Genomic DNA, 21,682 nt, shown 5'->3' on the forward strand with positions numbered 1-21,682 from the left:
AAATCATTTCAGCTTTTAAGTTCTGCTTCCCCCTCTCCCTTGAAGTGAGCTGCTGTCTTTGCCAGGGAGAAATCCTCTGGAGATGAGCAGAACCATGATCCCTTTTCTTTCCTGTCTTCTTCCTCCATGATTTCAGAAACAAAAGTTGCTCTCCATGACTTCTTCCCTGCTTTTCATGATGAATAGCATTTTTGTGGCCAGTGATCTCAGCTTACTGCCCTTGCAAGCTCTCCTGTGTGATGCAAATATTAAAGATCAGTGATATCAAATGGACCCAGCTTGAACCTGGTAGAACAGACCTGTCCCAAATGAATTGTGAGAATTCATGGGCTCGCTCTGAGAGGTGATAAGTGGAAGATCCCTCTGGGGGTGCTTGAATTGGAGATAAGATCATTTGGGATTTGATCTCACACCTCTGTGCTACCCTCAGAAGGGTAGAAAAATCAGAAACACAGGTGGGATGTTGATGGAGAAAGTGCCAGGCTGTTGGCATTTCCACTTAATGAAAGCAGAATGGCTTGGATGGCTTGACAAAAATCCACAAAATCCTTGTCTTGGCCTTTGCCCAGTGGATGCCTCAGGTTTCCTTCTAGGCAAGTTCTCAGAGAGCAAAGCTGGCTCACTGTCTTCCCTTGGTCATGGTCCCTGTGACCAGCCTGACCTTGCATGGTTTGCTGGTGTCTGCTGGAAGCTTCTTGACATCTTTTTTTTAGACAGATTGTCTTGTGCTTGGTATCTGTAGCTGGGATAACTGCAGAGGAGCACTGTGGGACTAAAGTCTCAAGGTGAGGTGTGAAAGAAGTGCTGTGGAAGGTCTGGAGTAGCAGAGTCCTGACAGGATTGCTGGTGAGTAGAGGTGTGTGGGGCAGGACAGGCTGTGTGAGCTGGAGGTGCAGAGGGTTTGAGGAGAGGGATTGGTGGGAAGAAGCCTGGAACAGAGGGATGTCTGTGCAAAATGCGTGTGCAGTGGTGCTGGGAGGTGCCTGCAGCCAGCCCCTGCTTCTCTGGGAGGGAAAAACCCAACCACTGTGAGGAACTGGGGCTCAGATGAGTTCAGAGGGAAGGGGATCCCAGGCAGGACCCCCTGCTAGAGCCTCACACAGAATATTCTGGTTGGATCCATGAGAATAATTGAGTGTACAGCCTGGAGCTCTGTTCTGAGCTCCACAAGCTCCTTTGGCACAAAGGAAGAATTTTCAGGCATTAAACCCCCTGCTCCTCCCCATGCAGATGATTCTGCTGTCTGCTCATACAGGGAGAAGTCAGGAACAAAAAAACACCTCGAGGGCAAAAATTTTCAACTCTCCTTTCTCAGCCTCTTCTCCTCTCCCCACCCATCTCCTGCAGGAAGAATAATTTGGTTTCCCAACCTGGCTAATGAGGTGGAGCAGGCTGAGCCCATGAGTTTGCTGCTGTGTTGGTGCACTGGCTGACAGATCTGCTTGAGTTCCCTGCCCTCTTTTGTCCCTGCTGTTCTGTCGTGCTGCAGCTCTGCCATCAGAGGGAGTGCTCCACCAGGAGTTTTTAAGCACTGGAATTGAATCCCCAGGGAATTTCCTGGAGCTCTCTTTGCCACCCTGACCCAAGGGCTGAGTCAGCCTTAGGCTTTTCTGGGGCATCTTTCCAAACTCAGGAAAAACCCATCTCTTTGCTAGCAGCCAATGGTGAAATAATATATTTTTAAATTATTTTCCTCTTGCCTGATGATAAAAGTGGTTTCCTTCAGATTGTTCCCAATGCCTGTAGCTAATGGTGAATGCTGAGGATTAATATTAAGTTAGGGGGAAAATATGAGTGTTGGTGCAGGTCCTGGGGGGTGTGGAACAATTTAGGTTGGGAGGGATCTCAGGAGATCTCTCACCCAAGCCCCTGCTCAAAGCAGGGTTAAATCAGCTTGGTCTAAACCTTTGTCCAGCCACATTTTCAAGGCTGGAGGTGCCACAGCCTGGCCAGGCCCCTGCTCCAGTGCTTAACCACTCTTGTGAACAGGCTTCTTCCTCTTCTCCAAATAGAATTTCCCCTACTGCAGCTCATGACTGTTGCACCTTGTCCTTCCAGTGTGCCCCCAGGGGAAGAATTTGTGTCTCATCCACCCCTCCCCCTGGGTGGGACAAACCCCCTTTGGGTAGTGAAATTGTGATAATTTGGGGCTGGGGTGAGGGTTTGGGGAATAAATTCCATCAGTTCCCTGGAGTTGTGGCCATTTAGAAGCAGTGTAGCATTTGCAGGTGCACAGATCAGGAGGGAGGGCTCTGGATCTGCCCTGCCCAGCTGTGGAAGGGGTTTAGGGATGCTCCTGGAGCTCTGTGCAGTGCCATTCTCCTGGCCAAGGCTTTCTGTTGTGATGCTGAGAGGCAGGAGCTCACTTTGGGTGGAGCTGTCAGGGTGGAGTCCTGTAACCCTCCCTAGCAATGCACACAGATGGGACTCACTAAACCTTGACTGCCTGGAGATAACAATCACAAGCTTAGGGAAAATATTCCATTTTTCACATTCCTCCAAAGCTCTTCCTGGTTACAGCCCCCTTGTAACCATGAGCTCTGCTCTGTGCTCCTGTAGCATCATCTCTGCAAACCAATCCCATCTTCTCCCTGTCTGTGTGCAGCCCCCTCCTTCTGTTACTTATTTATTTTCTCTTTTCAGTTCTAATGCTTTTGGTTTCTTTTTCCAGTATGACAGACTTAACCTGCTCAAAGTAAGAATATGTTTTTCCTTTTTCTTTCTTTTCCCCACCCCTCTTCATTTTACTGTGTCTAGATTTTCATAGTTCACATCTCCCTCACAGTGAGTTAAAAAAAAATAGAGGAGAGATTTAAGGACTGAGGTTTTTTGGATTTTGAACTTGGTGGAAAAGATGAGGCTTGGGTGTTGATATAATTAAGGATGTTGGTAAAATTACAGGTATCAGTGTAATTATAGATATCAGCATAATTTTTTTTTTTGTATGGGGAGCTTAAGGAAGAACCTGCAGAGCTCCTTTATAAAGGACCCTTGATTCCGGGAAATTTGATTGTGAGGAGGGAAAAAAAAATAGAATTCCTGCAATGAATGCAGCAGAGGGGACTGAAATCCTGTTGGGCTGTGCTGACACCACAGCATGGGCACCCTGACTGAGCAGCACAGTGACAGCAGTGCCTCTCTTGTGCCTGTGCCAATTCCAGTTTGATTATGAGGTTTGTTTTTTTTTTTTTTTTTTTTTGCCCAGGAATTTCTGAGTTAGCTTTTTGCTCATTAAGGCAGACAGATGGCAAAACAAATCTGCAGGAAAATCACTCCATCTCAGGCCCTGTGCTCCTGAGGACAAGGTGCTGTGTGCACAGTTCAGATTAATTACCCTGCTGCTTTTTTTAGTGTAGACTGGGTTGCATAAGGCTTTTTTCCACGTCCTACTTGCAGAGAGGGATGACTTCAACCAGATCCTTTATGAATGGATCAGGTATGGCCAAGTATGGAAAAGAGTGGGAAGGAAGAGGAAATTCCTCTGGTTGGGGGAATGAGTGTGAGAATGAGCCATGCTCTGTTCAGTCCCTCAGCTCATCTCCTTTCCCCAGGATTTTGGGGGGAAAAAGGGGTGTTCCTCTTTTTAATAAATGTCTGTGTTTTAGCCTGTGTGCTGTGTTACTGTGGGGCTTTTCATTAGGGGCTGGGAGTTCTGCAGTGGATCCTGACCCAGGGGTGGGATCCAGGGAGGTTTTGTGGCTTTAGTGGCACTCAGGGAGCTCAGAGCAGGAAGATCCAGGGGTGGGAACAGAGCAGCCCCTGTGTCCTCACAGAAATCTCTGGTCCAATCTGGCCTCATGGACATTTCTCCTCCTTTCCTGTGGCAGAACAGCCTGTGTGTCCTTGGTGGGCAGGCAGCTTCTGTGGCCCTGTGAATATCCCAGGGAATTCCCAGTGAAACTCCTACAGCACAGAATGTTTCCCTTCCCATTCCAAGCTGGCTGCAAAGCCTGGAAAATTCTCCAAGGTCAGAAGCAAGATGGTTTCAAAGGAGGAAAGGCAGTGCAATATTGCTGCTGTCCTTGTGTGTTATCCTCAGCTCCCACCAGTGGATGGGTTTGGGAGAGGGGGACAGCACAGCTGGAGCTCCAGTGCCCCCAGGCTTCCCTGCCCTAAATCTCCCCAAAAATGGGGATTCCTGTGTGTCCTGGCAGCTCTTCCCAGTGTCCTGTGTGTGAGAGCCAGCCTGGTGCAGTGGCAAGCTCATTTCTTCCTCTCCCTGTGCAGAGGAATCTCACCCCCAGCTGAAAATTGCCAAGTGTGACTTTCCAAGCTGAGACAGCTCTTTTGTGTGCTCCAGTGTGATGTGTGGCCTGTCCTCTCCAACCATCTGAAATGCCATGATAAGGACAAAAAAAAAACAACCAAAAACCAATCACATGTGCAGATGATGCAAAGCACTGTGCACTGAAATGCTGAAAAAAAAAAAATCCCAGCCTTTTTTTTTTTTCCTTGCTTAGCTTCTCTAGTGACTTTCTACACTTTTCCTGGCTCTGTGTGTGTGTGTGCCTCCCTTTTAAAATTCAAAATACCCTTGGAACATTTGCCTTTTGTGAGCAAAGCTGTGTCCCTGCCCTTAGCAGTGCTTTAAGGGCTGTTCAGGGCAATGTGAGCTGGAAGAATGAAGCCCCTAAAGAGGTGGCTGGCAGTGATGGTGATGATGATGATGATGATGGTGATGATGATGATGATGGTGATGAGCTCCTCTGTTGCTGGCTGGCCCTGCTGGTCTGCAGACAAGGTGGCAGCATGTCTGTGTGTCTGTGCATGTGGACATGCACACCTTGGTCTGAACTGTGTCCTGTTCCAGGCTCCTGCTGCTGGATTGGTCCCTTGCCCCTGTAACTGGGGATAACTGTGTTAGACCACACTGTGAAATCATTGAAATCTTCTGTTTAATCCCACTTTCACTTCACTAATGATCCAAACCAGATTGGACCTGCTTTCTCTGCCCCTCTTTCTTTTTGATCCTAAGATCTCTGTGCTAACTAATGCTTCTCTTTTATTTTGTCCTTACAGAAAAGCCAGAGTTGGTATAATGTAAGTACTCCTGTTTCTCTTGTCCCTGGGTGGCTGTGGGCTGGGTGGGGGAAGGTGCAAAGGGGCTTTGCAGTGGCACTGGGGCACTCTGACCATTTCCAGGAGGTGGAAATGGCTCAGCACTGGCAAAGGAGGGCTGACATCCTGAGCAGAGGGATGCCAGGGACAGAGAGCAGAAGCTTTGTTCTTTGGGTCACTGGGGTGATGCTCCCCACGTCCTGCACCCCTGGTTTCTCACAGGGATGTGGTGACACTGGTGACAAACAGAGCTGCCACCCTGCAAACCCTTTGCATCTCTCAGGGAGGTGTGGGGGCAATAGAAGAATTATTTTCTGCAACCCCAGAGAAACACCAACCACCCTTTGCTTCTGCCTTGGTGTTCTTTTTGTCCCCCTGCCCCAGGCACAAAGCTGTGTCACCTGTGCACAGTCAGGGCCCCACCTGCAGACTCTGAAGGAGCCAAAGGCAAATTCAGCAGCCACCCCCAGCCAGGCACCACTCCTGCCCTCCTGCAAAACCAGAGTGGGGCAGCAGCATGTGTGGTTGTGGCAGAAACAGCAAGGTCAGCTGTGGCAGAGGGCAGAGGCAGGGGTAGGAACCTGCTGGCTGTGAGCAGCAGAGGATGTAGCACAAGCAGGAAGAGATTTGGGACAGGCAAAGAAGAAAATACAAACCAAGGTGGGCCAAAGTGTGGCAGAGAAGGACTGTGAGCAGATGTCCCAGCCTGACCTGGCTGCTGCCAAGCCCTGGCTCTGTCACCAGGCTAGAGGTGACTTTTTTGGCTCTCACTGCTTCTGCCTGTAGCTGCTGAGCTCCATTCATTCCCTGCTGCATGATGCTCTGCTGTGCTCTGCTTCTGTGGGTCTCTTGTGTTTTCATGTCCTCTCTCTCTTATCTTTCTGTTCTCTTGTTTTTCCTCCATATATTTTCAGCATGAGAGACAGTATATCCGGAGAGTAAGCACTGGCTGCATTTTTTTGTGGTTCTCCCCACCCCACCCCATTATTTTCCTTTGTAAACAAAACAAAACCAACCCATTTTCTAGTTAGCAGAGACACTCTGGCCAGATAAAAGCAGCAGTGTGAGAATATGGATGAGGCACAGACTCCAGAAGTGTCAGTCCTATTTGGCAGTGTCATTCCCATTAAAAATTTGCTAATGCATCCCCCTGATTGAGTTTCCCTTCTTTGCCAGCTCCTTCCAGGCAGGATTTTCCTGCCATTTGGACCATTCTGATTCCTCCATTCCTCTCCCCTCTGAGAGCATCTCTAGAATTGAATCTGTGCAATCTGTCCCTTCATGAAACCTCACAATTTCCTTTGCTCTTTTTCCCCCCACTCTCATTTTACACAAACCCCACTGTGCCCAGAGCAAACTCCCTCACATTCTGTGTGCCAGCTCAGCAGCCCTGGGTGCCAGGCAAACCCAACCCAAAAGATAATCCCTGCCTCAAAGTTCTGCAGGGCATCACCAGCTTTCTTCACTTTCCTGCTGCTTTTAACTGGACTTTTTGTCTCTGGAGCACTGCATTCCTCTTTGCCAGTTGGAACAACTTTTCCTTTCCCCTCTCCTGGATTCCTTTTCTCTGTTGTTTGTTGTTTGTTTTTTTTTTTTTTTTTTTCCTTAAGGTGCCACCAACTTCTCCTGCCTTGTGTGTTCTCCTTTTGATCCCACCAGTGCTTTTTTTGGGATTGCCATTCCCTGTGCTGTGGAGAAGTGGGAGGAAAGGGGTGAAGTGGGATCATGGATTGGTTTGGCACATCTGCCCCTGTCTCTGGTTGTGCTTTCTCTGCTTGGCTTTGCAGAGGACAAATTCAAACTGATGCAGGAGCACTGTGAGACTGAGAAGAGAACCCCAGTTTGGGAATAAATGCATTCAAACTTTTGGGGTTTGCTTTGTGTTCTTGTCCTCCTGGTGGAAGAGCAGAAGGTCAATGGAAAGGAAAAGTCCCTGAGGTGCTTCTCGTGCTTTTAGTGAGGAATTGGAGACTTTGGTTTGGAAATATTGTGGTTTTTAAGAGAAAAAAATCTGTTGGTCACTTGTGGTTTAAGCATCAGTTGTGTTTGCTTTGGTCTGTGTGCCTGTATGGTGAACTATTGTTAATTAATTATTTTAAAATACCTTAAAACTGAACTTCCTTTGTAGTTTAGTTTGCTGGAACAGAGATGTGCCTTGCTCTGTACCCCTGAGGTGCTCAGGGAGGGGGAAATTTGTGTTTTATTGCCCTGAGGACACCAAGGAGGAGCTGCTCTGTCTGTGGGTGTCAGGAACTGCACAGAGAAGGATTTGTCACCCAGCAGATGTCATTAAAATGAGAGACAAATGGAGATGTTTTACTGCCAGGGATAAAATCTCTCTCCTCTCTCTTTTTCTCTGGGTTTTGGGCAAGGGGGAGCATGGAGAGCTCTCATTTCTGTGTCACCATCAAATCTGCCATGATTTTCCTGCCTAATTCTGTCTCACTTGGGATGTGAATCCTTCCACTTCCCTGTTCCTAAATCAGGGTGTGTGTCTCAATATCCTGCAATTTCTGCTGCTCTCTAGCAAGGCTTGCCTCTTAAATTCAGCACCAGGCATCAGGAGAAGCCAGAGGATTCTCTGGAAATGAGAATGAATAAGATGATCTTGAAAAGTTAGAGAAAACACAGCTGACACCAGGGAAGGGGTGAGGATTTAATCCACTTCCCAAGGTCTGTATTCCTTTATTTTTATCTATCACATGCCTGAATATTTTTCTTCTTCCTGTAAATGACCTGAGCAGGAAAAAGACACCAATTGTCTCTTTCAAGTGTTCCTAAATATTAGAAATACTTTCTGTCCCAGTCAGTCTGGGCAGATCAATAGGAGCCCACTTGTGTTTGGGAGAGCAAAGTCTGCCCTGAGGATTGCAGGGAGTGGGACAGGAGCCCTGCTCCTGCAGCTCTGCAAACAAATCTGTGCACACAGGGCAGCCCTCAGCCTGGCAGGAGCTCAGAGACCCAAAAACAAACCCAAAGTGCCACTGGGGAGGCAGGGAAAGGGGAGAGCCCAGAGTTTTCCTTTGGGGAAATGCAGGGAAAGGTGCTGCAGGAGGAGCTGGATGAGGATCTGGATTGTGGTGCTGCAAAGGGAACTCTGAGCAGCTCTTGAGCTTCTCAAGAATGAGCAGACATCACAAGGCTGATAAGAAATCAGCCCTGGCTGGTCTCAGAGTGCTGTTTTTTTTTGTGGGTACCACAGTGGAGGGGAAGCTCAGCTACTGGGAAGAGTAAAATGTTCCCTGTAAAGGCAAAGGGGAATTGTGCCTCATTTTAGGGAGAAGATCAGGAACAGCTTTCCAGGCTGAGCCTCCCTCAGCAGCAGCAATCAGGGAAACAGAGTTTAATGCAAAAATCCAGGCCTGATGGGTGAGCAAGGTGTTGAAGAGCCCTTTTCTCTGTAAATCACCACAATCACCTTTTAACTCCCAGTAACCATTTCATCAAATTATTTCTGGATCAGTGTTAACTCCCTGCCTTTCAGGTACTTTTCATCCTGCCAGGTTTTCCTTGATTTTCAACATGTGCATTACCAGCCTGGCTGAGTTGCTGGGTTGTAGACACTAAATTAGCAGTGAACTTTTGGTGCAAACTCATGTGATGATGAACTCAGATCCATTTTCCAGCTCAGATGGTCAGTGATTACTTTGAAGCATCTTCCTCTGCTTTTCATTCACTTTTAAAGGGGGGAAAAAGATGGAAAATCAGAGTGACCAGAATGGGTTTAGAGGAGGTCCTGTGGGACAGGTGGCCTCTTCCTTTGCTGGTTTTTCATATCAGTGAGGTCTAAACTCTCCCACACCAGCAGGGAATCTGTTCTATTTATTCCAGAATAAATTTCCAGAAGCAAATCCCAGAATTCCATCAGCTGTGAAATTGGGTGAGGTTTTCCTTCCCCCTCTGTGCCTCCTGCCATCTCTGCTCCCTGTTTCCTGTGCTGCCCAGGACTCAACATTCCTCAGGTTTTGTGTCCTGTCCCATCCCCCAGCAGTATTTGCCTGAGGTTTCCCAAGGGGGGTTTGTTTGTGTGTGACAGGCAGATGCCACCACGGGGAGTGACCCTGGTGTCCCCATGTCCCTCACCTGGCCAGTGCCATCCTGTCCTGTCTCTCTGTTTGCTGTGGAGTTAATGTTTGCTGCCTCCAGCTCCAGGTCAGCCCTTCCCATCCCTGCTGGCACTCATCTCTGCACAGGCAGGTGGCTGGAGGTGGTTTTTTATTTTTATCAATCTCTTTTGAAGTTTCCAGCCAAGAGGGTCATTCAGGAAAGTGGCTGTAATGCCAATTCTTTGTCCTTCACAGGCTACAGAATGTCTTTTTTTTTTTTTTAATCCTTCATCTTGGGGTGCACTGGATGGAGAGAGCTCTGTGCTCCCAGCAGCAGCAATGATTTTGGGATGCAGCTGAGCAGACAGAGCTTGGCAGGGAGCAAACTGCACCCCTGGCCTGGAGCAGTGTCTCTGCAGGAGCTGGGATGGTTCCTTGGTGCTTTTTTTGAGATCTGTGTGCCCATTTCAGCAAGAACAAGGAGTTTATTTCAGTGTTTGCTCACAGCTGAGCAGATCTGGTGCCCTGGTATGAGCTTGTACCTGGGCACTTCTACAGCTGAGCAGGGAGATGGGGAGGCTGGGACTCAGGGAGAGGGACACAGGGAATTCCAGCAGCCCCAGCAGTCTCCTGGACCTGCAGGGAGTTCATTCCCTTCATTTCCAAAGTGGCCTGACTAAGGAATGAATCCTATTTTTAGGGGAGAGAAGAGTGGGCTCAGAGTTGCACCCAGGAGTGGTGCAGCCCCTCAGATTTCTACCTGTGGTTCCTCCAACCACATCCTTTATTTTTATCCATCACACACCTGAACATTTTTCTTCTTCCTTTAACTGACCTGAGCAGTGAAAAGACACCAATTGTGTCTTTCAGGTGCTCCTAAATATTAGAATACTAATTATTAGAATAGTAGAAATAATATTAGAATATGAATAGGAATATTTGCTGTCCCAGGGAGTTGGGGCAGATCAGTAGGAGCCCACCTGTGTTTGGCAGAGCAAATTCTGCACTGAGGGTTGCAGGGGCCCCACATCCCAGTGTCTCCTCACTCCTGCCTCCCCCAGCACACTCTGTCCAGCAACTTTCCATTACAGGAAACATCTGCTGGGAGGCAGGGCTGGGTTAGAGCAGGGCTGGGTTAGTGCAGGGCTGGGTTACTGCAGGGCATTCCCCAGCTCCAGCCACTCCAGGCATGTGCGAGTCATTTTGGGATGTTCCCCTTCCATGAGAAACACACACACAGAGACTTGGAGAGCAGAGAGGGACTGCAGGAGAGCCCAGGAGCTGTTTGAGCTCTCAGAATTGCTGCTCTGCTGTTGCAAAGAGGGGAGAAGCTGAGCTGGAGCTCTTTGCCTGCTGTCGGGTCCTGGCAGCTGCGTGAGTCGGAGCTGCTGGGGCACTGCACACCCTGCCAGGCTCCTGCAGGGGATGCCCACTGAGACACAGCCACCCCCATGAGCCTCTCTGGGAAAGCTCCTCTGCAGGGCAAATCCTGGCTCAGAGCCCCAGGGGCTGCCCCAGGCTGGCTGGATGTGGGCAGGAGAGCAGGGCAAGGCACCTAAACCCTGCCCAGCTGCTGCAGCTCTCTCCACTTTGGACACAAACAAGGAGCAGGGGGAGCAGAGTTTTTGCCAGTGCTGGAAGGAGATGGATTCCCTGCTGGAGTGTGGCTCCCTCTGGGATCTGTTCCTGCACCAAGAGCTGCCGTGGCTGCGCCGGGAGCTGGAGGGGATTGTGGACTTGTCTGCAGGAAATGGCAGCCCTGGATCTGATGGAATCCCAGCTGTGAGTGTCCCTGACTGAGCTCTGTGCACCTGGGGCTGCAGAGCCTCTGCTAGGACAGGGTTCAGCTCCTGCAGAGCTCAGCCTGCAGGGATCACAATCCCTGCTCCCCACTCCATCCCCATCCTCTGCTTGTTCCTAGAAATCTTGGCCTTGGGCTCTTGCTGGAGCCCATCTCAGACCAAGATCTTTTCCAGATGTTCAGGCTGGGATTTGGTGAGTAAAATTCATCTTTCTGTCAGGTTTTACTCAGAGTGAGATCCTTTTCTCTGGGCCCACAGGGCTGGAGCCAGTGTTGGAATATTCTGTTTCCAGTCCACTGAGTCACTGTGAGGAGCAGGGAGAGCTTTTGGGGTGAGGGTTTGTCTGTGATTTGACAGCCAACATCAAATCTGCTGTGATTTGGCAGCACTGTGAGGCTGATTCTGGATAAAATCTGTATTCCTCCCACCCCTGTGACTTCACCACCATCCTTAAGCAGAAACTGCCTTCTCTAATCTCAGATTTTTGGGGCCCTTGCTAGGAGATCAGTGCTTCTGGAGGAGGATTGTTGGATAAAGAGGGAAATGGTTGTGCCCCAGGTGCTTCTTCTGCACATTTGTGGGAGAAAGAGCATTGCAGGTTCTCTGGGAGATGTGAATGTGCACCTGCCTCTGTTGTGAAGCCTTCAGTGTTGTGGCTGTGGGGAGCAGCTGGCACAGGGTGTGGGGGGTGTGAACAAAAACCCCAGAGAGGAGCCTGTGTAGAAATCCCATTTTCTGTGCAGAATCCCCATTTTTGGTTCTGAATCCCCATTTTCTGTGCAGAATCCCCATTTCCTGTTCTGAATCCCCATTTTCTGTGCAGAATTCACATTTTCTGGGATAAATCCCCATTTTCTGTGCAGAGTTCCCATTTTCTGGGGTAAATCCCTCATTTTCACCTGTTTTCTGTGCTGAATCCCCCATTTTCTGGGGTAAATCCCCATTTTCTGTGCTAAATCCCCATTTTCTGTTCTGAATCCCCATTTCCTGCTCTGAATCCCCATTTCCTGCTCTGAATCCCCACTTTCTGTTCTAAATCCCCATTTTCTGAGCTAAATCCCCACTTTCTGGGGCAGCTGTGCCATTCTGGAGGTTGGCAGGTGCTGATGCAAGCCGAGCACATGCTGTACCTCAGCCAGGGTTTGATGGCAGGCAGAGAGAATTCCTCTGCAGGGAGGGCTCCAGCCTTTCCAGCCTGGATTTGCTCTTCCAAATCAGCTTCTCCTCTTCCTCTCACCCCCTGCCCTAAACCCCAAACCCTCCCATGGCTGGGCTGTGATGGGATCCTGGCCTCAAGCTGTGCCCCCTTCTCCTCTTGCACCCAAGGTGGTTTTCTGGCAGTTTTTCCCTCTCCCCCTGGCTGCCCCTCTCTTCACCAGCCCCTGTTTTGTTTGCAGGTGTTGAGTCCCACGTACAAACAGAGAAATGAGGATTTCAGGAAACTCTTCAAGCAGCTCCCAGACACCGAGCGCCTCATTGTGGGTAAGGCCAAGTCCCAGCTGTGCTCTGGGGAGATCAGCACAAACCCATCCAGATTTTCATCCTTGGCAGGAAAATCAATCCACAAACAGCACAGGTTTGTGTGCAGTAAGGAGACACAGCAGTGCTGTAACTTTATTTAATTAAAGGGAGAGCCCATGGGGTGTTTCTCCTGGGGTATCTCAGATTTTTAAAGGATGCAGCCTGCTGTTTATCCCAATTTCCCTGCCATATTTCCCTCTCTCTATCTCAATGGCTGAGGTATTTGAGAAGTCCAGAATTCCCAAAACCACACCTACTACAAACCCCCTTTTAATGTATACAAATTTTTCACACTTTTATAAGTCTGGTCTATTTGCATATCAGGGGTTAATCCTCCAATTACAGCTTCAGGTAATAAAGTCATTTACCCCCAGTTTTCTCTCCTCCCAATTCTCTTTTGTTGACATTTTCAGGCTCTGAGGCTGTAGGGTATCCCTGAGTTACAGCCCAGGGAAATTGTTTTGTCTGATCAAAATGTGAAGACAGCAGCTGACACTTGATATGGAGTTTAGAGTCCTGCACTAACGCAGCACAGGATTTGAAAAATATAAAGGCTAAAAAACACCATAAAGGCTAAAATATAAAGGCATCAGTCACATCCTGTGACTTCTCTGCCCCTCTCTGACCACGTGCTGTGCTCCCACAGATTACTCATGTGCTCTCCAGAGAGACATCCTGCTGCAGGGCCGCCTCTACCTCTCCGAGAACTGGATCTGCTTCTACAGCAACATCTTCCGCTGGGAGACCCTGGTGAGGCTCTCCCACTGCTCCTGCACCTCAAACTGGGCTGACTTTTCCTTTGGGAGGGCTCTTCCTGCTGCTTCTCTCACCAGTTTCTCCCTTTTTGTGGTTTTGTGGTTTTATTTTTTTCCCCTGCCTGCTGCAGCTGACAGTTCGCTTGAAGGACATCTGCTCCATGACCAAGGAGAAGACAGCACGGCTCATTCCCAATGCCATCCAAGTTTGCACTGACACTGAAAAGGTAAATCCCACCCTGAGTGCCTGCCAGGGCTCTGGGAGTGTGTGGGAGGGGGTTTCCAAACTGGGAAAAAGACTGGGGGCTGTGCTGAGGCTCAGCTTAGAGAGATCAGAGAGGCAGGTAAAATAAATTAATTTATGGCAGCACATCTCTAACAGAGCTGTTTCAGTGCTCACTCCCTGGGAAGTGACCCCAAAACAAGCTTGTTTTGTTCTTCCCCTATTTTTTTTGGCTTTTTCTGAGCTGATTTTTCTCTCCCTCTCTCCTCACCCAGCACTTTTTTACCTCCTTTGGGGCTCGGGACAGGACGTACATGATGATGTTCAGACTGTGGCAGAATGCTCTGCTTGACAAGGTGAGAGAAACCTCAGAGCTGGGCTGGGATGGAGGGGTGGTGGTGATGGGCATGGGCAGGAGCATCACTCCTGACTGAAAAAAACTCCCAGGGACAACAAACACAAGAGTTTAGGCAGTAGGGACATTAAACACAAGTGTTTAGGCAGAGCAGGCTCATGACTGCAGATGCAATCCCCTCTTTCTGCAGGGAATTTTTTTTCTGGGGTTAATCACCCAATTTCTGGGATAAATCACTCATTTCTAGGATCAATCACCCCATTTCTGGGGTAAATCACACACAGCAGGTGCCACTCTGCCTCTGCTGAGGAATCAGGGTTTCAGGAGGAAAGTTTTTTTTTTGGAAGTTTGTAATTTCACAGTGGAGCAGCCCTCAAGGAAGCAGCTCAAAAAGCAGCAGGAATAACTCACTGTGCAGGCAAAGCTCTCAGAAATCTGTGCTCCAGAAGTGTGGAGCTCCAGACAGGAGAAAAAATGAATGTTTAAGGCATCCCAAATGCAACTGGGAGCTGTTGTGAGTGCACTGGGTGAGACTGAGTGGGTTGGATTTTAAAATAAATCTGCTCCTGCTGTGCCTATAAATCCTGTATTTGATCTGTTCCACTGTGGGGAGGGTATTTCTGGCCTCCCAGGAATAAACTAACAAAGCTAAGCTGATGTTCCAGCACCTCAGGGTGTCCTGGCTGGAATTCAGACCATGCTGGGGGAGTGAGGCACCAGGAATAGCCTGTCCCAAAATTCAGGGTGGGATTTAGGAGCAGAGGAGATCACCTTGCCTGTGCTGGGCCATGTAACCTGAGCAGCCAAGGAAATTCAGGGAACTTGGGCTCAAGGTCGAGGCAAATGGGAACTGAGACAGAGTGATAAACACAGGAAGCACTTCCAGAGCAAAAATGTGGGATCTGTGGCTGGCAGGAAAAGGGGAGAAAGAGCTGAGTCCAATTTTCCTGATAAGACATGGATGTGAGTGGGAAGGAGGTGGAACAGTTGGATTTTTCTGGATGAAATTTCCTCATTAGAGGATTTTTTTTTCTCATGGTTTTGGTTGCTGCTGTGAGGAGCTAGATTAAAAAATTCCTGCCTTATCCCATTCCATCCCTCATCCCTTATCTTTTCTATGGGAAGAAATTCAAGCCAGCAACTCAAAAAAAAGTTCACTGGATTTGTTTCCCCTCATTACTAAGAAATCTTTGTCCTTGGTCATAAGTTTCTTATGGGTAAAAATCCCCTTTTATTCCTGTGCCACATCTTGAAATCACAAGTTTTCCTGCCCCATTTTTCAGAGCCTCATGTCACAGTCATGTGATAATCACTGACCTGCATCCCTAAAATCTGTTTTTTTTTTCAATGGTCTGGACAATTTGTTACATTTTTGACTTTCCACAGGGGTGTCTGGTGACACAAACTCCTGTTGATTCCAAACTGCAGCAGGAAATATTTTTTTTTCATTGCTGTTTTAGATCATTGTCCCTGTAGCTGGGACATCATTATATATTACCACATATAAAATATTATATATTATATATAAAATAGAAAACGTTATATATAAAGTTCTATATTAGACATACATATTCATACATATATATGTATGTACATATGCATACATATATACATATTCTGTATTATACATAGAATTCTATATTATATATAGAGTTCTATGTTATAGACTATTATATATTAATATAAACATATATGCATATATAAAATAAATTATTTCATATAAAATATAATTACTGAATATAATATAATTATATAAATATATATAATATATTACATATTACATAATATAAATTTATATACAATAATATAAAAATACATAAAGTTTATATAAATAATATATAAAAATGTATATAATACGATAATATAGTAATGTATAAAATATAATTAATGTAATATAATTATAGAAGAAAAATTATTCTTTATATATATATAAATAATAATAGACTCCATAAAATGGAATTTCACAGAGCTGAGCCCACACTTAAATTCTCAGAATCTCTAACTCCTCCTTTCAAAACAAGGAAGGTCCTGACAATATTAATTCCAAACTTTGAGTGCATTTTGACATTCTTGGCTGCAAATAAGTGAATTTCTGTCTCCCCTGTCTCAGCCTCTGTGTCCAAAGGAGCTCTGGCACTTTGTCCACCAGTGTTATGGGAACGAGCTGGGGCTCACCAGTGATGATGAAGACTATGTGCCTCCTGATGATGATTTCAACACCATGGGGTGAGTGGGGAGGGCTGAGCTCTCCTGCCAGGAGAGCAGGGTGTGCTGCATGCCCCAAAAAACTGCTTGGCCACTATGGAGGGGCTCAACAGCTGTAAACCAAACTGAGTCAGCAAGAGAAACAGCAATTGATGAATTCCCAGGGTATCCATAGCCAGGAAGAAAAGGCTGTTAGCATAGAAATCAATTTTTAAAGGTACAGGAAGGATTTTTGTAGTTAATTTACAGAAGTAAAGGTGTGTACATGCTGTTGGATACAATTGGGAACCAGGGAAGAAGGAGCCTTGAGGCCTTGCTTTTCTCAGGTCTTGACAAGGTCAAGAAATGATAACAATAATTAAACACCTGCAGGGTGTGTGCAAGGTGGGATGTTTTGCAGAACTATGTTTTTGAGGAGATGTTGCCTTCTTTGACCAATGAGTCTTTTCTATTTTGTTTTGCATGAATTACTCTTTACATATATGCAGTGTTTCTTTAAATAAAGCTCTTTCTCTCTTGTTTCTCCATTACACAGGAACTATGTTGCATTATCCTTTTCAATGCCCTTATAGCTTTAAAATACAACATATACATGCCTTATTAAGTTTTTGCAAAATTTTGCCAAGTATATTAATGCTAATTGCTTTGCACCAATGAATATAATAAGTTATTGTAGTCAATAACTTAAGAGTATATAAACTGGAGAACACACAGAATAAACGGGGCACAGTTTTTATTCTGTTCCAGTGTGTGTGTGCCACGTCTGACCCACAGTGACAGTCCTGACATATTCTGGGCTCTGGCCAAGTGGTTGCTGCTGAGTGTGTGGTGCCTAAAAAGCTGGAAGTGTAACATTTCCTCTGAAATGCCTGCTGAGCCAGCTGAGCAATTCTAGAAATGCCAAAGCTTCCCAGTCACAAGGCCAGGCAGGGCTGCATGGCCAGAAAATGCTGATGCTTGCCAGTCCCTGTATAAACACCCGAAAATTTGGGGCTTGCTCTCCCCTGCACTGAGCCATTCCTGCTTCTGGACAGCCTGGAAACTTCACAGAAACATTCTCTGTGTGTGCAGCTGTAGCTCTTGTGAGAGGGGTAACCATAAAAACCTCTGTTCTCTGTGGCGTCCCAGCTACTGCGAAGAAATCCCCGTGGAGGAGAATGAAGTCAACGACAGCTCCTCCAAGAGCAGCATGGAGGCCAAGCCAGAAGCCAGCCCTCAGCTGCCAAAGAAATCTGTCACTGCCAGCACCCTGACCTCCACAGGCAGCAGTGAAGCCCCAGCCTCGGTGAGTTTTCCCCTCCCCTGGCAGCAGGAGTTTTGTTTTCCTTGAAATGCAGTGTCTTGGTTTGAAGGACAAGTGTCTGCCAATAAAGGCAGAAGCTTCTCTTTGAAATGGAGAATGGAAACCCCCTTCCTCCAAATTATTATTATAATTTTGAAATTGAGGGACTCTCAGACAAAGATATGGGAATTAGGAGTAACAGTTCTTTACTAGGAAAATTAAAATAGAAATGCAGTATTACAAAGAACAATCCCAAACACTGCCAGAGTCAGAATCCAAGCTGACACCCGTCAGTCACTCAGGGTGGTGGCAGCAGTCCCATTCCATGGTGGCTGCATCCTCCTGCAGTGGCAGATGTGGTTCAGCTGGAGCAGTGCTCCTGCAGAAGGTGCAGTTTCCTCTGAAGGTCCAGAGATGATGTGGAAAGGTCTGGTTTTCCTCTGGAATCCAGTGGAAAGAAGGTGCCTTGGTGTCCAAAATCTCAGTTTTTATCTGGGTAGGAAAGGTTTGGCTCCTCCCCTGGCTGGAGCATCTCCCAGTGGGATGATGGAATTTTATCAGTCATGCACTGGGACTCACTGGCCATTAACAGGAGATATCTCCTGGAGGGAGGATGGATTGTGGGAAAGATAAAGATGATTGCCCCAGCTGGTTTAAAGATGGCCCATTAGCAGATAATGTGTGCCAGGAGATAAAGATCACTGCCACACCCAGTTTTAAATAATGGCCCATTAACAGGAGATATCTCCCACAGAGATAAGAATCGCTGCCACACTCAGTTTTAAACAATGGCCCATTAACAGGTGATACCTCCTGGATGAAGGGTGGGTCATGGGAAAGATAAAGATGATTGTCCCAGCTGGTTTAAAGATGGCCCATTAGCAGATAATATGTGCCAGGAGATCAGGGTCACTGCCCCACCTGGCTGCAACAGATGGGGACAGAATACACATTTCTGGCCTCATCAACCCAACACATCCAGGGAAATTGGATCACGTGAGGTTTGTTCATCCTCCAGCTCCTCTTCCACTGCTGCTGATTTCAGTCCTTGGTCAGTGATTTTGTCACTGGGACGCTCAACAGCAGTAGCATTTTCCTTTCTGTACTTCTAGATGAAAAGTCTTGGACATAAAAGGGTCATAATTTCTTCCTTGCCTTTAGTAATTCCCTGAAAAACCGTGTGTACCTTCTTGGTACTATGGCAGAGCAGACCTTGTTTAGATACCACCTCAGGTTCTTTTAGCTTATTCAGGAGCAAAACCAGAATTGGACAATATTGTTCTTGTCTGAACACAAAAACCCTGATGGTATCCAAAGCTTGAACACTGATTTTTTGAGAGGAGGTTTTACAAACACTGTATGGCAATTGTCCTTCTCTCTCTATTTAATTTCTGGATATGTCAAGGCCAATATTCAGGAATTGGCTCCCAGATGGGGGGTGTTTTGAAATGCAGCCCATTTCCAGGTGCTGATCTTGCCCTTGTTGTGGCCTGTCCTTGCTGCAGTTCGATGGAGTGCTCCCAGAAGAGGAGGAGGCAGTGGCTGAGAGTCCAGTGGAGAAAGATCTTGGCATTGCCAACATCATGGGAGAGAAAATTGACATCATTGGCCCTGTGAGCTCGCCCTCCCTGGACTTCAATGACAACGAGGACATTCCCACTGAGCTCAGTGACTCCTCAGACACCCATGATGAAGGTATTTACATGGGGAAAGACCATTCCAACAGAGATATTTCCACTCATAACCCATCCTTTCCTGTGAGGAAATGGAGTGGTGACTACTAAAATCCTTGTCTGGACCCTGAAGATACAAAAAATTCTCATGATGGGCTGCAGAAAGTGAATGTGTTGCAATTGTAGGGCGTGCCTAAAAATTAGAAGAGAATATTAAGAATTGGAATAATAAAGAACATTAGAATAATAAAGAACATTAGAATAATAAAGAACATTGGAATATTAAAGAACATTAAAATTGGAATTAGAATATTAAAATGGAATGTCCCTAAAATGAGCTGTGTAATTAATTACCCATTCTGATGTCCCAACTCTTGCCCTGGGATCAGCGCAGAAAAAGGGCTGCAGTCCCTCCTTTAGAGGTTCCTTCTGGAATACCCTGGTGGATATCCTGGGTAGCACCTGGAGGTCCTGCAGCTGTGGAAACCCATTTTCCATCATGCTGGGGGGGTCCTGGCTGGCTCTGAAGGTCTCTCTCCCCCAGGGGAGGTCCAAGCCTTCTACGAGGACCTGAGCGGGCGGCAGTACGTGAACGAGGTGTTCAACTTCAGCGTGGACAAGCTCTACGACCTGCTCTTCACTGACTCCCAGTTCCAGAGGGATTTCATGGAGCAGCGCCGCTTCTCTGGTGAGCTCTGCTGCTGCTGGGCTGCCCCAGGGCTGCTGGGCCAGGCCTCTGCCTTGCAGGCACCATTTGTTCTGCTTGGGTGACATTCTGAGTGGGAATTGGGACAGCGTGGCATGTGCTCATCTGGTTTCATCTTCTAATAGATTTTTAATGGAAAAATCAGATTTTTGTCTTTTTTTTAATCATCACCTAAGGCCTGATTCTCTGTTCAAAGTTAGCAGTGTGAGGGGAAAGCTTTTCCAGCCCCACTGGCACAGACAGAACTGCAGAGAATCCCTTGGCATGTCACAGTCCTCCTTTCCCTGTAGCTGTGGGTTTGCTGAAGGAGCTAAATCCCCAGCCTCTTCCCTTTTCCTGAACTGAAAGAGGGGAAAATATTCACATTTAGCACAGGAGCCCTTTGTTTCACACAGCAGTCAGGCTCCCCAGGGGGAAGGAAATCCCATCCCCAGCTTGGTTATATGGTTATACCTTTCCCCAGGGGACTGACCAGAGATCCTCCCCCAGTTATTTGACTGGAATGTTGTTTTGTCCTCTCAGATATTATCTTTCACCCCTGGAAGAAGGAGGAAAATGGCAATCAGACCAGAGTGATCCTGTACACCATCACCCTCACCAACCCTCTGGCCCCCAAAACTGCCACAGTCACTGAGACTCAGGTAAGGGACAGTGGAGCAGGGCTAGAAACTTCTCTGAGAGTTATTTTCTTGTCCTGAGCACGTTTTCATTGTCTGCCCATTTTCCTCTTCACATTTCCTTGATTTAACTTGCTGCCCAGTATCTCTGCAGCCATGAAGAGTTAATCTTACACTGCAATGAAAGCACCACAAACTTCCCAGCAAAAGCAGCTGAGTTTGTGAACAAGGCAGCACATCTTAATAATTGTTATTCTCACCCAAACTGGTTTTTTTGACCTGTGCTCAGCCCAGCAGTTATTACTCAAGGAGTCAGACACTGCCTGACCAGTCCTTCTCACAGCTCTCCAGGGTGTTGTGGGTTTTTTATTGTGGTGAGGACAGTGAGAGGATCTGTTTAAAAAGTTGAAAGAGGGAAAATCTGCACTGTGAGGAGCCAGGCTGGCTGGATATAGCAGGACCTGTAGCTGGAGAGGGAGGAAAAGCCTCTTTCCATATCCAGAGATGTGTTCAAGTGGCAGAGGGTGAATACTGAGAGTGAGCTTTAGGGATTGCAAAGAGAGAAGCAGGAAAAGGGGTCTGAGCACCACATTGCAGAGAGGAGGATTCCAGCAGCAAGGTGGGATTTGTGAGGGTGTCAGGAAAGATGCAGGGAGCAGAAAGGAACAGGGAGAGCACAGGTAGCAGCACACTCTCAGATAAACAAGCCATGGCTTATTTAACTCTTGAGTTTGGCTCAAGCACCAGGACACCCCTTGTGTTTCTCCCTGCAGAGCTGGGTGGGAATGGTCTGCAGGAAAAGCCATGCTCTGTCCAGGGATCTGTGCTGAGCTCTGTCTGTCTGGGTCAGGCTTGCTCTGGAGCAAAGGGAAAAACACACCAGAAGCACTTAAATGAAGGAAATGGTGTGTTTTTATGGTGTTTAGAATCACAGAATAATTTATGCTAGAAAATTTATTAGCTAGAATTTATGCTAAAACCTCTGGTTTTAGCCAGAACACAGACAGGAGAGGTCCCACTTGGAAAGGTCCCAGTGAGCTGCTCCCAAGGAAGCTGGAACTGAATTCCCTTGAATCCCCTTTCCCAGATGTGCCCACGGGCAGCACCTGGGTGAAACCCTTGTGCTCCTCTGCCTCCCCTGGGGCTGTTTGCAGAGTGCTGCTGTGCCCTGGCCACTCTCAGAGCTGCTCTGGCTGCTGTTTTCCCTGCAGACAATGTACAAAGCCAGCCAGGAGAGCGAGTGCTATGTCATAGATGCAGAGGTGCTCACTCATGATGTCCCCTACCACGATTATTTCTACACCATCAACCGCTACACGCTGACTCGCGTGGCCAGGAACAAGAGCAGACTCAGGTACCTCTCCTGGGAGGGAATGGGGAGCTAAAGTTCCTTTGGGAGGGGAGTTTGCTTGTTTGGGTGTGGTAGGAAAGGTACAGGG

At 47.3% G+C, this 21,682-nt stretch overlaps 1 protein-coding gene across 8 annotated transcripts in view; it reads left to right on the forward strand.

The window, feature by feature from the left end:
- The window catches only part of GRAMD1B (GRAM domain containing 1B), an 88,879-nt gene that overhangs the window by 59,709 nt on the left and 7,488 nt on the right, over window positions 1-21,682 (forward strand). For 6 of the 8 annotated variants that reach the window (XM_079326574.1, XM_079326579.1, XM_079326581.1 and 3 more), the window contains 11 exons: window positions 5,020-5,040; window positions 12,304-12,388; window positions 13,074-13,177; window positions 13,314-13,409; window positions 13,681-13,761; window positions 15,871-15,986; window positions 17,094-17,250; window positions 18,753-18,942; window positions 19,465-19,608; window positions 20,149-20,267; window positions 21,455-21,597. In XM_079326574.1, coding sequence (XP_079182700.1) covers window positions 5,020-5,040; window positions 12,304-12,388; window positions 13,074-13,177; window positions 13,314-13,409; window positions 13,681-13,761; window positions 15,871-15,986; window positions 17,094-17,250; window positions 18,753-18,942; window positions 19,465-19,608; window positions 20,149-20,267; window positions 21,455-21,597 — 1,256 coding nt within the window. Of the gene's footprint in view, window positions 1-5,019; window positions 5,041-10,732; window positions 10,887-12,303; window positions 12,389-13,073; window positions 13,178-13,313; window positions 13,410-13,680; window positions 13,762-15,870; window positions 15,987-17,093; window positions 17,251-18,752; window positions 18,943-19,464; window positions 19,609-20,148; window positions 20,268-21,454; window positions 21,598-21,682 lie in introns of those variants that run through there. The other 2 variants (XM_079326578.1, XM_079326575.1) reach the window with 2 other exon arrangements.

The sequence above is a fragment of the Erithacus rubecula genome (genome assembly GCF_903797595.1).
Source record: "Erithacus rubecula genome assembly, chromosome: 25".
NCBI lineage: Eukaryota > Metazoa > Chordata > Aves > Passeriformes > Muscicapidae > Erithacus > Erithacus rubecula.